This window comes from Drosophila willistoni, assembly GCF_018902025.1.
Source record: "Drosophila willistoni isolate 14030-0811.24 chromosome XR unlocalized genomic scaffold, UCI_dwil_1.1 Seg106, whole genome shotgun sequence".
In the NCBI taxonomy this organism is placed as follows: Eukaryota; Metazoa; Arthropoda; class Insecta; order Diptera; family Drosophilidae; genus Drosophila; species Drosophila willistoni.
The window spans coordinates 2355704-2371283 of NW_025814055.1; the positions used below are offsets into that span (position 1 = coordinate 2355704).

The following is a 15580-nucleotide window of genomic DNA, read 5'->3' on the forward strand; positions in this document are numbered from 1 at the left end:
AGTAAAGCAAATATTTCAACTGTATTAAACAAATGCATTTTCACATGCTTCTTACAATCATATCTTAGTGTTTCGCTCACTCAATCAGACGAGCACCCTAGCGCCCCCACTTTATATGCATAACTCGATTGTTTTTTGTCCGATTTTGATCAAATTTAGTATTTTGCTAGATATTAGTATTAAATTTAAGTGTGCCAAATTTGGTTGCATATATAAAATACGGGAGATAATCAAGTTTTTGAAATTACGGGGGCGGAAAAGGGCGTGGCCAAATTTTCATACATACAAAATGTGTGCATTTACTAAGCGAATATACATACCAAATATGGTGGCTCTAGCTGGAATAGTTTTTGAGATAAACGCTTTTTTTAAATTGCGGGGGCGGAAAGGGGCGTGGCAAAAATTGGAAATAAACTTGATCACTCTACATAAAACACGAGTCTACATACCAAATTTGGTGGCTCTAGCTCTTACAGTCTCCGAGATCTAGGTGTTCATACGGACAGACGGACAGACGGACGGACGGACAGACGGACAGACGGACGGACAGACGGACATGGCTAGGTCGACTCGGTTGTTGATCCTGATCAAGAATATATATACTTTGTGGGGTCGGAGATGCTTCCTTCTGCCTGTTACATACATTTTGGCGACTTTAATATACAATTTCACCCTATGGGTGTTTTTCCGGTGCTTGGGACGTTTGTCTGGGTGTGCTCGGGCCCTGAACACTATCGGTTGTCGTTGCAGCTTCATGGGTACCTGTAACTGGAATTTTTTTTAAATGACTCACATCCCTGGTTAGCGTTTTCCCTCCTCCTTGCACTTGGACTATATTCCCTTTTCTGTTGACTACCACGTACTCGGTTGTATCAAACGTGGGTGTCAGCTTATGTGGGCACAAGAAATTCTTCAGCACAATTTTGTCTCCGGGTTGGATATCCGATGCTTTGGCGCCTCTTCCCTTGTCTGCTTTCTCTTTTCCCTTCTGTTTGTTCCAGCAATCCAAGTCTCTTTCCGAGGATTCACCGACATCACCCACAACGTCTCGAACATCCGGTATCTTGTCTCTAATGATCCGGTTAAACATCAATTCCGAAGGAGCTGCTCCTGTGGTTCCAAGTGGTGTTACGTTGTACATCATGACAAAGTTTTGGATCTCTCTTTTATAATCTTTCCCTTTCGACCACGCAATTTTAAGGCGTTTCACCAAAGACTTGTTCATATTTTCAACTTCGCCATTCGCCTGCGGCCAATATGGTGGTGTCGTTATTTGAGTAATACCGTTGGTCCGACAAAAATCTTGGAGTTCGAGACTTACGAATTGCCGACCATTATCGGTTCTCAGCGTTCGTGGTATTTCCAAACGAGAAAATATCTCCTCCATTTGCTCGATCAGCACCTTCGACGAAATGGTTTTTATAAACTTTAATTCCATGTATCTGGAAAAATAGTCGATCAACACCAGTACACAGTCGTTGCTCTGTAAAGGTCCTAGTAAGTCAGATGCGACACATTGCCAAGGGCCTGCTGGAAACGCATGCCGATCCATATGCGCTGGTTTACTTGCTAGCGATACGGAGATGCAGTCTCTACAGGCCTTAACAAATCCTTCTGCTTCCCGGTCGATCCTTGGCCACCACACCTTTGAACGTAATCTTCGTTTCATAGCCGATTCACCCGGATGGCCCTCGTGAGCCAGTTCGAGCACTTGCGATCGTAGTATTGTTGGTATAACTATTTTCGTTCCGCGTAAGAGTACATTTCCAACTGTCGATAACTCCCATCGGAACGGATAATATGGACTGGATGAGTTCGCCTCCCATGAGTTGGTGCTAAGATAGGTCATTGCATCAATTATTTCTTCGTCCTGCATACTTTTTTCCATGATTTCCGATATGGTTAGAGACTTTGGTTTGATATTCTGCTCATCCTGCCAGTCGAAAGCTACTGCTTCTGTAAGCTGACAAAGACGCGACACGGAATCGCGACTCGGAATCGGTAGGACTGTAGGCGTAGTAACCAACGTTCGATACGTGCCGGTGGTTTCGAAGTTGGTTTGAAGATGGACTCCAATGGCTTATGATCCGTTATCAAATCGAATTCCAGTCCAGCTAGGTAGTAGTAAAACTTCTCCACTGCCCATACCAGTGCCAAGCTTTCTTTCTCCGTTTGCGAATATCTCTTCTCAACATCAGTTAGGCTTTTACTGGCGAACGATACGATATGATGGTCGTTGTGATCATCAACCTGTACCAGAACAGCTCCCAGTGCCACTGGACTTGCATCGGCTATAAGACATGTACGGAGATTTTTATTGAAGTATGACAGCTTTGTCACCTCGACGACTTGTTTCTTTAACGTATCAAAGGCTTGCTGTTCTTTGTTGGTCCAATCAAATTTGGTATTCGCCTTTATTAATCTTCTCAGTGGCTCCGTCGTGTTGGCGAGATCGGGTATAAATTTCCCCACGTATGTTACGAGGCCCAGGAAACTCCTTGTCTCCTCCTTAGTTTTCGGAGCACGGAAGTCTGTGATCACTTTAACTTTCTCCGGATCCGCTTCGATACTATGGTCCAATAGAATATGGCCAAGAAACTTGAGTTTTGTTGTTTTATACACACATTTTTGCTTATTCAAAACAACGTTGTGGGTATCAAAGATTTTCAGAACCACAGTTAGCGCCTTGTCGTGTTCCTCCTCATTTTTGCCGAAGATGATGACATCGTCAATATAGTTCAGAGCATTGGGGCAGCCTGCTAACAATTCTTCCAGCCGCCTCTGGAAAATTTCTGGAGCCGAATTAACTCCGAAAAACAGTCTTTTATATCGAAATAGTCCCTTGTGTGTAATAAATGTGGTAATCTGCCGACTTGACTCATCGAGTTCCAATTGGTAATAAGCATTTTTCAAATCCAGTCTGGAAAAACATCTCGCCTCCCGTAGTTTGGTCATGAACATGTCGAATGTTGGCAGTGGGTAGTTTTCCCTCGAGATGGCCCTTCGCATATCGCAGACATAGCCTTATCTCGCCGCTTCCTTTATACGCAATTACAACTGGTGAAATCCATGAACTCGGTCCATGGACTGGCTCTATAATGTCTTGCTGCACAGCCTGGCTTATTCTTTCTGCAATTCGATCTTCTAACGCAGTCGGAAATCTCCGCATTGGCTGCTGCACTGGTCTCACATTGTGGTCTATGGCCAATCTCACAGGTGAAGCTTTCCATTTTGGAAAATGTGCGTACGAATCCACTTTATTTACGCCTAAGCCAATTTTTAGGACATTGAGTTTTACGGCTGTGTCCCGTCCTAGTAACGATTGTCTACCATTTTCAATTACATAAAATGTAGCAATCATCTCTGGTCTTTCCTGAATTCTTATCGGAGCTTCAAAAACGTTAGTCACCCTCAGCACTTCATCCGAAGCATAGGCTCGAAACTGGGTAGACGAGTTGTTACGAACATTGAACACTGTCGCATGTACACTATTCAGTTGCAGCCAATCGCCAAGGCTTATCAGGTTGTACCGTGATCCGGAGTCAATTATCATTTGCAGCTGGTATCCCCCAACAAGACATGATACGGTTTCTTCTCCTTCTGGGTCACCAGTTATTTAAAAACAGTTCGACCAACTGTTGTCGCTGTGACACTTAGTCTCCTCCTCATCAATGGCGCGCACCTGGAACTGTGAGGTTCGTGGTCGCTTGCGTTGATTATCATATGGTGTTCCAAAACGTCTCTTCAATGCGGTCTTACACATCCGAGCATAATGTCCGAACCGGGAACATTTATTACATTTTGAGTTTCTTGCCGGGCATGCCATACTGCGTTCATCATGGTCTGCTGCTCCACACCGGCCACACACATCATTCGTCCTGTCATTTCTTTTTGTTTGGACCGCAATTTCCTTCACAATATCGGCATCCGACGGAATCACCATTGCCTCTGATTGCTGATTCACTTGCTCTTCAACTGTGCAAGTATTTATTATCTCCTCCAGCTTGAGCTCCGCTTCTAATAGCTTCTTTTTCAACGCAGTCTTAGCCCAGGCATCTATTATTTTATCAGCGATGCACCGCAATTTCCTTCACAATATCGGCATCCGACGGAATCACCATTGCCTCTGATTGCTGATTCACTTGCTCTTCAACTGTGCAAGTATTTATTATCTCCTCCAGCTTGAGCTCCGCTTCTAATAGCTTCTTTTTCAACGCAGTCTTAGCCCAGGCATCAATTATTTTATCAGCGATGCACATTTCCTCTATTTCGGTCTTGGTGGCTCCAAAAGAGCATTTACTGGCTTGTTGTCTTAGCCGCAGCAAGAACTCGGCGAAGCACTCACCTTGGCGGGGCACCATGCTGCGAAACATGTGCCTTTCGAATACGGCGTTACGTTGCGGTGAAAAATATTCATTTAATTTATCCACCAAAGGAGTAAATACATCATTTTCCTTTGTCGCATCGTATGCCACTAACGCGCCTGGAAGACTGTACACCACCTCTTGTAGCTGTGGTCCGAGATGCAATAATTTGTTCCGCTTTTTAATTACCGATGAAATTTCTTCTGTGTCCACATAGATATTGAATGACCGAAGCCATTTCTCCCACTCGTTGCGCCACAACGATTTTTCTATGTTGGCGCACAGAAATGGTTTAATTTCAGCCATCTTGCTGATTTGTTTTAGCTTACACTTTATTCCGTGCTCAGTCTCTGATTCTTTTCAGATGATTTCGCTTGGACAGCCATGCTGTGTACAACTTCTGGCATTTTCCAGATATTTTTCAGCTTGCACGGGCGTTAGTTCTGCCTTGCTCAGCTGTTTGCTTTTTTTTTTCTTCTTTTGGCTTGTCTTAGAGTCGTCTTTGCACTCTCTCGACAAATGCAGATAATTAATTTATATTCTGTTTCCATCACCATTGTATACTTACATGTACGCACTTATATGTATGTATATATGTACATATATATATTTTTTTCCAATTTTTTTTTCCTTATGGCCGCGTCTGGCACGCGTCCCTTCGTGTATAACCTCACTTCTCTTTTCTCTTTTTTTTTTCTTTTTTTTTTTTAGGCCGCGTTTTCCTTCTTCTCCTTCGTCGCCAATGTATTAACCTGGTATTCCAGCAATTAGAAACAACAACAAGTTTACCATTAACCAATTAGCTATTAATTTATTCATGTGCTGCTTATACGTTTATATGCTGCGCTTGCCGCCAAGAATCAAAGTGAAGAGCGATGGAGAATGCGATACCCAAAGCTCGTACGTCAAAAGCTCATTCCGTGGCTTGTGCCGCGGGGCTTTCTGTCTGTTGATCGCCGGCCGCCGAAAGCTCCCTTGGCACGGGTCTCCACAATATATTTATGTACAATGTATATATGCATATGTATGTACATATTTATAATAAAAGCATATAATTTAAAAAAAAAAAAATATATACACCTAGACCTCGATTTGCGTTGGGGATACGTTCCAAAAAAACACGACGCAAACTGAAACGACGCAAAGTGAATTAAGATTTTCTATAGGCAACCATGGAAAGATCAAAGATAGGTTCCCGGGCTATGAAAATACTAATTTCTAGAAAGAAAACTTGAACAAAGTAAACATTTAAAAAAAAAATGTTATTGCATTCATTCTTAAAAAAAAAACTGCTTCCATTAAATCAAAATAACCTATTCAATTATCTTTATGAGTTTTAAGTGGCTTCGTTCACCAAAAATTTGTCCAGAGTTTGGTGAATAGCTTTTTTTTGTAAATTTAAATAAATTTCTTGGTATCAGTTGATGTTTGCAGCTACCGCCTGGGATACCTAAAAACTTCTGTCATTGTCAGGATCGTTTTTTATAAAAATTCTCCATTGCTTCGTCAATCAAGCCCATCGCTTTTGAAATTTGTTTTGGAGGTTAAACTCTGTTCTACGAACATTTCTACTAAGTATTCCCCGAGTTTTGATAGCAAGACGCAATTATAAACAGAAGTAGGTAAGCTAGATGTCAATGTTGAAAAACGTAAAACTGCCAAAAATTCAAAGCCAATATTGGTAAAATTTAATATTGGCGTTGCCACAATGGCTGATTTAGAAAAAAAAAGTTAAACACTCGAACTCACAACAACGCAACAACGTGAATATAACGACGCACAGTGAAAATTAGTACTAATAAAGCAGCGACGCAACTTCGAAAAAACGCAAAACGAAACGACGCAAAGCGAGGTCTAGGTGTATATATATTCGACCTCTACATCATTTGAACCACGGACCAGGTGCAGGGGAAGCCAACACACACCTTCAGAACTACACTGGCATGTAGAAGTTAATGGATAAATTATCGTTTTATTGCGCTACAAGATAAAAATCTGACGCGCTGCAGATCTGACGTCTGACGATTTTTAAAAAAAATTTCCTACCGCGACGCGCCTAAGAGAGCTTCGCTCTAAAAATGGGCGTAATATCCTACTTAGCGATCTTTTCAGAAATGACTGTGCCAAGCATTTCAGGCGCCCTAAAGCAAAAAACTTTGATCATCGTTACAGTGGAGCATGGCGTTAAAAATATTATAGGGTGGGGTTGTTTGCCCTGGTAGAAAGTATGTCCAATTTTCCTAATATCTGACAAGATGGGAGCAGCTGACTACAGGCATGTCCTGGCAAATATTATGCTACCATATAAAGAGGAAAACATGCCCCTACGCTAGGTCTCCTGATCTGAATTCAATCGATTACTTGTGGGGTCAGCTATAGAATCAGGCGGGAACTGAAAATAGTGCCAACCGGATGAAAAAAGTAATGGGAAAAAATGGTGGATACATTGGATATTAACCACATAATGAAACGAAAATAGATTTTTAATGATTTGACAAAAAAAAAAATTATGTATATGTAACTTAGTCAGATGAAGTGTACCTATTATTTTCATCAAGCACGAAATTCTGCAATTTCATGTTTTTTGTTGTAACTTTTAAATAAATTTATTTTTCTTTAACAAATGTATTTTTATAAAAAAATGTTCAATAGAGAAAGGTGCATTTAAATGTTGGTGATCAATGCAATAGAAAAAAAGTTGTGCTAATCTAAAGTCCAAAAAGTTACATTTTAAGGCTTGTACCTATTATTTTCATCATGAGTGTATATAGGTGAGGTGACGATTATCACGACTTATAATGCTGTTGGAAATCCTTTTATTATACCCACGTTTTATCAGCAGGGAAAGTTTCCCTTCGGTCTTGAGACTACAGTCTGCAGTTTTTATATGTCAGATGATGTCATAAAGTATATATAGTTGATATGGCTATATCAACGGATGGCTATCCGTCTGTCCGTCCGTCCGTCGGTGCGTATGCGTTTTACTCAGCCATCTTACGAGCTATCGGGGTGAAATTTTTTTTTGGGCTTTTTATTACCCGGGTAAGATAAAGTATGAAAATTGTCAGGATCGGACCACTATATCATATAGCTCTAGAAGAAACATTTTCATAAAAATTGGAGCATCCCCATGAAATTTACTAGGTAACTGATATTTGGCTTAGTTGCAGGTGCTCAAAAAGAATTCCACGGCTTAGCCGATTCAACGAGTGAGGAGAACTGATACGAATATGGTATTTCTCCGTTGTTTTGCAGAACAAAGTCTATGGATTTTATTCTGAAGTCAAGAGATCATTAAAAGGTTGACTGTTATCTTGAATTTTATAAGTTGTAAGAAAATGATAAATGGTGAGAAATTTGCCGAATATGCTTCAAAAACAGCCCAGCCCAACTTTTGACTGAACTGTTTCCGCAAAATAAGGATTTTAGCTCACGGAAAGGATTAAATAGAATATCAGTGTTTACCAATTGGAGAGCTATCCGAAGAAGCACAGGAATGTAAAAACAAGGACTACAAAATATTCAGATACACTAATACATTGAAAAATTCTCGCGTTAGACAAAATGAAGACCTTTTCAACATTCTGACAGCCTCACTTATTGCATCGCTGAGACACGAAAGTATTTGGAACATAGCAACTATGGTCCCGAAATGTTGAGTTTATTAGATATTGATGTAAATATTGACATTTATTTTGATGAAAATCAGCCATCAATAGCAAATTTTCACAATTAACCTAAAAAAAATTAACACAAAATTTTGTTTTTAATTTTTTATAATTATGTTACAAAATTGAATTAAAACATTAAAAAATGTTAGATAGTCGTTAAAAGCAATAAAAAATTCTATTTGTAATTAAAAAAACACGGTTTTCATTCCATTTCTAAAAGAAAAACATGTTTGGAAATATTTTCCCACTTTGAGTGACTCCCAGCACTCTTGGCAAACATTCATTTTAAAGCTTGAGGAATTCTTTACCGAATGTTTTTTAAATTTTTAAATCGCTTTATTGGTTTAGGTTGATTTTTGCAATGTAAGACCAGAGTGCCGGGGCTAACTTCGACCGCGTCAAAGTTTGAATACCCTTGCAACTTATTTGGTAACTCTTTCCTTACCTATAGCCATCCAAGTGGAAAAACGTTTTAGCTAAAAAGGCTAATGATTGCGAAAGAACAGCCTACAGGAAATAACGAAGATATTGATCAAAGTCACTGTTTTCCACCGATCGTTCCTATGGTAGCTTATGATATAGTCACCAGAATTTTATCAAATTCGGCACAGTCATCTGTTAATGATAATATTAAACTAACACATGTTTAACTTGAAAGCAATCGCGTCAAAAGTAACGAATTTATTGACAAAAGTCACTGTTTTCGACCCATCGTTTCTTTGGAATAAAATTAAATGATAAAATTTGACACAGTCGTTTTATCAATATTGAATTTCACGACAATAGCTCAGAAAATAACGAAGTTATCAAAAAAAGTCACTGTTCGTGGTTTTGCCGTTTGTATGGGAGCTACACCCAATATTTCAGCTCTGTAGCTCTTACAGTCTAGGAGGAGTTTGCGCTTATCCAGACGGACGGACGGGCAGACGGACGGACATGGCTATTTGAACTCGTCTCGTCATGCTGATCAAGAATATATATATTCTTTTTGCAAGGGTAAAAAAATGCGTCAAAATCGGGCATGATGCTATATAAAGGGTTAACAAAAGGGCTCAAAATAGACTGATCAAGGTGTTTTTTTTAAAACAATCTTCCTAATGCTGAGTGGCTAGTAAAAACAACCTCTTCTTCCCTTATAAGAGTATACCTCAACTGCTTTAATTTTCCCTTATTGTATGTTTCTAGTATAATCTATAAGTTTCGTTTGTTTGACAATTTATTTAAACTTTTACTTACAATTTGTTTAAATAGAATATCATGACGTTCCAGATTCTTAGCCAAAATCATTGCCTGTTGGTAATGTACATTATCGTCTAAGGTTCCATGGACTAGCAGGAATTTTTTGCCACGCAGCTTTTGAGCACGTGTGCTCAATCTGGAATTAGCATAGCCAATCTCGTTGATGGTGGGTAGTCCCATATAACGCTCGGTATATATGGAATCTAAAACGATCATAAATATTTAGAAATGTAAGTTTCAGGCGAATCTTAATTATCGTACCATAGTAAGCCCAATCTGTGACGGGAGCAATAGAGGCAGCACACTTGAACACCTCGTAGTTATCGTTGGTTAAAGCCATGGCAGCGGCGTATCCACCATAAGACCATCCCCAAATTCCGACATGTTTTTCGTCAACATAATTAAGGTTAGTTATATTTCTATTTGGAATAATGTGAACATTAAACACATTGTCATGGCACATTATACACTATTTAGCTTACTGGGTCACACTAATCTGATCACTGATCTCAACTGTGCCTAACTGTAAATATATGGCATGTAATAGATTTTCACCTCGCAGACCTGAACCGCGTCCATCGATCTTAGCGTAAATCACCGACTGGTTGGAGCTTAAATAGGTGCCCCAGTCAAGAATCCATTTGTTGGTAACCTAAAAGAGAAAAATGTTAAATCGATTGGCGTATATTGGATAATTTTGTGTATAACTTGGGACCTACGGAATAAGAATCGGGTCCTCCGTAAACATCAACCAACAGGGGATATTTAGTGTTACCGCTCTTATCGATGTTGGGGGGCAGCTGAAGTAAGACTTTCGCCTGAAACCCATTGTCTATGTTAAATGTTAGAACCTCATGTGTGGGCAAAGCCACGCCTTGAAGCTTGGAGCGCAGAACCTCATTAGTTTCCCAATCGAGAAGTTTGCTCAAAACAACTCCGGCTGTGAGAAAACACATTTTTGAATTTAATTGTAACTTTTTTAAAAGGATAATGGGGCGTTACTTACCGTCTGATAGTTTCCATTCATAAATAGCTGTTGTGGGTATTCCGGGCCCCAATGATGTAATTACTATTTCATTATTGTCATTGAATATAGCTGAGTAATAGGATTGTTCCACGTCACCCGAGTGTATTAGTTTGCAGGTCAAACACTTAGGGGCTTGCTTTCTTGTACTGCTTGTTACTTCAATTGCATAGAGATGCAATTGTTCGGGATGCTCTTCAGTGTTTGCTGTATAGAAGATTATGTCGGTTGCGCCATCCCAATAGAGTATACTGTCTACCACATATTTTCCATCTGTAAGAGGTTCCAATTGCTGAAGTTCAGCACTGCTAACATTGGCATTAAGTAACTGGAGGTGTTTGTAATTATTGTGAGGTAGGACAAAGGCCAAACGGGTAGCATTGCGGTTCTTGAAAGGGGCAGTGTATAGATCCACCCAACCGGTTTTTGACTCGGTGCTGTAGATCTGCGTAAATGCAGGGAATTTATATAAATAAAACGAAGGGTTTTTGATAAAATTAACAGAACGTTCTATCACGACTTTGATTTCATCTATGCAAACTTCTGAAAACTTACCTCCTTTCGAGTAAGTCCATCAAATGTTACAATGTATGCCGCATTTTGTATACGATTCATCCAAACAGAGAGCACATGAGCATCATCCACCCAATTAACCACTGTGACTATATAATCGGTAACTGTATTTAGAGCCGAAGGCACTGGCATTATCGTTGGCAGTTCATTGCCAGCGACAGCACGTGTTAGATTGACCATAACGAGCTGAACACCAGGATTTGAGGACCCTGCCTTAGGGTAGGCAATCACTTGATGCAGGGGATATTGATAGCGCAAATCGCCAGCATCGCCGTAGTAGGGAAAGTTTATTAGGTGTGTAGAGGAATCATCAAATCGAATGAAAGCTAGTTGAGTGCCCGAAGGGTTGAACCACGTGGCTACATTGGAACTAAAAACCTCCTCTTCGTACACCCAATCGGGTATACCATTAAGTATGGCCCCTTCTGAATCATTGGTAAGGGCAATTTCTGTGTCCAGAGCATTCTGCTTGTAATATAAATTGCGATCATAATTGATGACCAGTGCATTGCCCACAGGAGACCATTGAACCATACTTAAATACCGTTGCTCATCTTGAATATTTAATGAAGATATAGCCTTTGAGCTGATATTACAAATATCATATTCGGCAAGGAAACTGTATCTAAAATTTTTCTTATAGTTTTTGGCCAAAAGTAAAAATTGACCATCGGCAGATTTCTCATAAAGCACATATTGAGCGGCGTCTTCCAGCAAAATTTTACGCAATTTTGTCCTGACATCATACTCCATTATTGACTGCAAATCGGACCAAAATTCAAAATGCATTATTTCTTTTTCATTCTAAAAATCTCACCCCATTTTCCTTGTATATCACATTATCGCCATTACTCCAGCTTCCATTAAAGCGCTTAGCATAAAATTGGTTAGTTAGCACATCCTCCAAATCGATGGCATTATCGTTTGATCCATTGTTGTTCCCATTGTCGTCAGCATTATCGGAACCAAGCGTGAGTACCAGGGTCGTGGCTATGATAGCTACAACTAGAACAGCCGCTATAACACTTATGATAATGCGCATACGGCGCTTCTTCTCATTGGAGTGGACCAAATTCTGTTGATAAGATTGAATGCCACGAATCAGATATTATTAATATCGATAAAACACATTAAGTAAGTTTGCAGTTATCACTTTTAGTTTCGATTGAAATCGTATTATCTAATTCATTGTGATTGCATTAAACATCTAAAATCGATGACTTTTTATGGTTTATCTCATCTTAAATTATCCGTTAATAATGTTTTTTGTATGCAAAACATGTTTTGGCGTATATAGATTTGTCTGTCACATAGTGTGTTTTGTTTTCTTAATCATATCCAAAATATTGAACCAATTGAGAGATTTCACGAAAAAGGCAAATTTCATTTAGTTGCAATTCCCAACTAGTTGTGGCGTTAAAGACATAGTATAATGGTTCTTGAAATCAGACAACCTGCTCAACTTTTCGTGTAACTTAAATGCAAGGTTTGACGCAAATGTAAAGGAAATAAAAAAGCTGTGCATTGCAAGAGAGAAACGAGAAATGTCATGTGTTATGAGACACTTTTTCCCGGTCTTATTTGTTTCAGCTCAGGAGCCACAAATTAGGAAAAAATCTAGGAAAAAATATAATTATTTTCTGTCATTATTTTTATACCATGCACCCAATGCTATATTGAACTCACCAAAAAGAATTGTAAAAAACAGAAGGAAGCTTTTCCGACCGCATAAAATATATATGTATATTCTTGATCAGGATCAAAAGCCGTCCGTCCGTATAAGCACCTAGATTTCGAGGACTATAAGAGTCTTATATAAGAGCTATAGTCACAAAATAGTTTGAAGACTCCTGTACGACTTACTGTGATCAAGTTTATTTCAAATTTTTGCCACCCTCTTACGCCACCGCAAATTACATAAAACTGATCTTCTCGAAAACTAACAAAGGTAAAGTCATCAAATTTGGTACGTAGACTAACTAGTCTAAATTAAATAAAACTGATTTTCCCAAAGATCAACAACACTAGAGCCATCCAAAATTTTTTTCTTCCAAATTATGGAGACGTGGTAAAAATGTTAAATAATCAGAATTTGGGCGCATACTAAACTTAAAGGAAAGATTGAATGCCACTAATCAGATATTATTAATATCGATAAAACACATTAAGTAAGTTTGCAGTTATCACTTTTAGTTTCGATTGAAATCGTATTATCTAATTCATTGTGATTGCATTAAACATCTAAAATCTATGACTTTTTATGGTTTATCTCATCTTAAATTATCCGTTAATAATGTTTTTTGTATGCAAAACATGTTTTGGCGTATATAGATTTGTCTGTCACATAGTGTGTTTTGTTTTCTTAATCATATCCAAAATATTGAACCAATTGAGAGATTTCACGAAAAAGGCAAAGTATACAACTATCTGCGCGGGTATTAAGCGAGTATACATACCAAATTTAATATCTGTAGCTAGTTACATACATTTTGGAGATTTTAAAATATCACATTTCACCCTATGGGTGTATGGTATAAATATGTATGTATGTATGTACAGTGGTGGTCACGAACTTTGTTGTCATCTCAACTTCCCCCGTTTTTTTACAGGTACATTACTTAACACAAAAAGTTTATCTTTTCGGCTGGCCAGATACTTAGGACGTATTTTATAAAATCTTCAATATTACAGATAGAAGTATGAACTCTTTGAAGAAGTTGTACATCCAGCAAAACTAAGAAACTGCATGCCACAAATTTTCAAATGATCATCATCAATTGATTTGTTTGTTGTTTTTGAGACAATTGAAATTCTGAATTTTGTATTTTTAGTCTTCTGAGCGAAACCGTTTTGCGACACTAATTTATACTAAAGTACTCCCAATGCTTTATTATTATACCCTTGCAAAAAGGGTATATTAATTTTGGTCAGAAGTGTGCAACGCATAGAAGGAAGCATTTCCGACCATATAAAGTATATATATTCTTGATCAGCACGACGAGACGAGTTCAAATAGCCATGTCCGTCCGTCCGTCCGTCCGTCTGTCCGTCCGTCTGCATCAACGCAAACTCCTCCTAGACCGTAAGAGCTACAGAGCTGAAATTTTGCATGTAGGCTTCTATATACTGCAGGCGTTGTATATCTCGGATTCAGCCGGATCGGACAACTATATCATATAGCTCCCATACAAACCGCAAAGTCACGAACAGTGACTTTTCTCAATAACTTCGTTATTTTTTTAGCTATTGTCGTAAAATTTAATATTGGTAAGTTTATTATACTAACAAACGACTGTGCCAAATTTGATCAAGATCGGGTGACTATATCACATAGCTCCCATAGGAACGATCTTTCGAAAACAGTGACTTTTGCCAATAACTTCGTTACTTTTGACGCGATTGCTTTCAAATTAAACATTTGTTAGTTTAATATATCTGTTAATGACTGTGCCGAGTTTGATAAAGATCGGGTTACTATATCATATAGCTCCCATAGGAACGATCGGTGGAAAACAGTGACTTTGATTAATATCTTAGTTTTTTCCTATGCTAAGATTGTTAGCCGTTCTTTCGCAAACATTAGCCTTTTTAGCTTGAACATTTTTTCACTTTGATGGCTATACGTAAGGAAAGAGTTACCATAAAAGTTGCAAGGGTATACAAACTTTGACGCGGTCGAAGTTAGCCCCGACCCTCTGGTTTTTAATTTAATTCCGATAAAAAATATCAATATCTAAATTAAATATCTAATTAATCCGATCTGATTGAAATTTCGGGATCTGATGTTTTATATTCAAAATTATCATATTAGTAAATTTCATACAGATACTCCAATTTCTCCATCTATGTTTCTTCTATAACTATATGATACAGTAGTCCGATCCTAACAATTTTCATTCTTTATCTGGTCCGGGCTATAAGTAGCTCAAATATCAATTTTCATAGCTCGGGCGGGCAGACGGACGGACATGGCTATTTGAACTCTTCTCGTCATGCTGATATTTTTTTCTCCAAATCAGGAATCTACTGAGTTTCAGGCGTGCTTCAATAAATGTGTTAAAATTTAAAGTGAAATATTAAAGAAGCTAACTTCGGCTGTGCCGAAGTTTATATACCTTTGCAGTCCTTGGCAATAATATTTTTACTTTTTGAAATTTCTTTCCCTGCAACTCAATTCATCAATACACAAACAAAACATTATTACTCTTTTTACTACAATTTTTTCTTCTTCCATCGTTCCGCCGGGGACAAAATCGCCACATATTCCGAACCACTGATCGACAGAAAAAAATTCTGCCAGCGCATTTCATGCTGAGGTTAGCCGAAGGCACCCGAACGAGCTTATGTCGTCATTGTACATACATATGTATATGTACATATATATATTTCTCATTTGAAAAAAATAAATTGGAAGAAGTAAAGCATGATGATTTTTGTCTACGCCACTTCACTTCGTACGTCAGTGCATTGTTGTTATTGTTTTTTCCAACTTCTGCGCGCGTCGCTTTGTACTTTTCGTTTCTTTGTTAATTCGCGATTGAATTTCGTAGGGGCAGGAACTGTTGAATTTTTTCAAATTCAGTGTAACAGTAATAAAGTAATAAAGTGTTATTAAAATATTATGAAATTTTCATTCCCTAATCAATTTTGTTCTTTTCAGAATCCATCCAAAATTCGATTCCGGATGAGCCGACGTGCTAATAAATTGT

The 15580-nt window shown here is 38.4% G+C and overlaps 1 protein-coding gene across 4 annotated transcripts in view; it reads right to left on the bottom strand.

Moving 5' to 3' along the window:
• Positions 1 to 15580, bottom strand: part of LOC6651952 (venom dipeptidyl peptidase 4) — a 199019-nt gene that overhangs the window by 10764 nt on the left and 172675 nt on the right. For all 4 annotated transcript variants that reach the window (XM_023180963.2, XM_023180962.2, XM_002074373.4 and 1 more), the window contains 7 exons: positions 11689 to 11946; positions 10854 to 11630; positions 10281 to 10743; positions 9994 to 10214; positions 9757 to 9926; positions 9536 to 9693; positions 9272 to 9477 (listed from right to left, as the gene is read on the bottom strand). In XM_023180963.2, the coding sequence (XP_023036731.1) occupies positions 9272 to 9477; positions 9536 to 9693; positions 9757 to 9926; positions 9994 to 10214; positions 10281 to 10743; positions 10854 to 11630; positions 11689 to 11946 (2253 nt within the window). The remainder of the gene's footprint in view (positions 1 to 9271; positions 9478 to 9535; positions 9694 to 9756; positions 9927 to 9993; positions 10215 to 10280; positions 10744 to 10853; positions 11631 to 11688; positions 11947 to 15580) is intronic.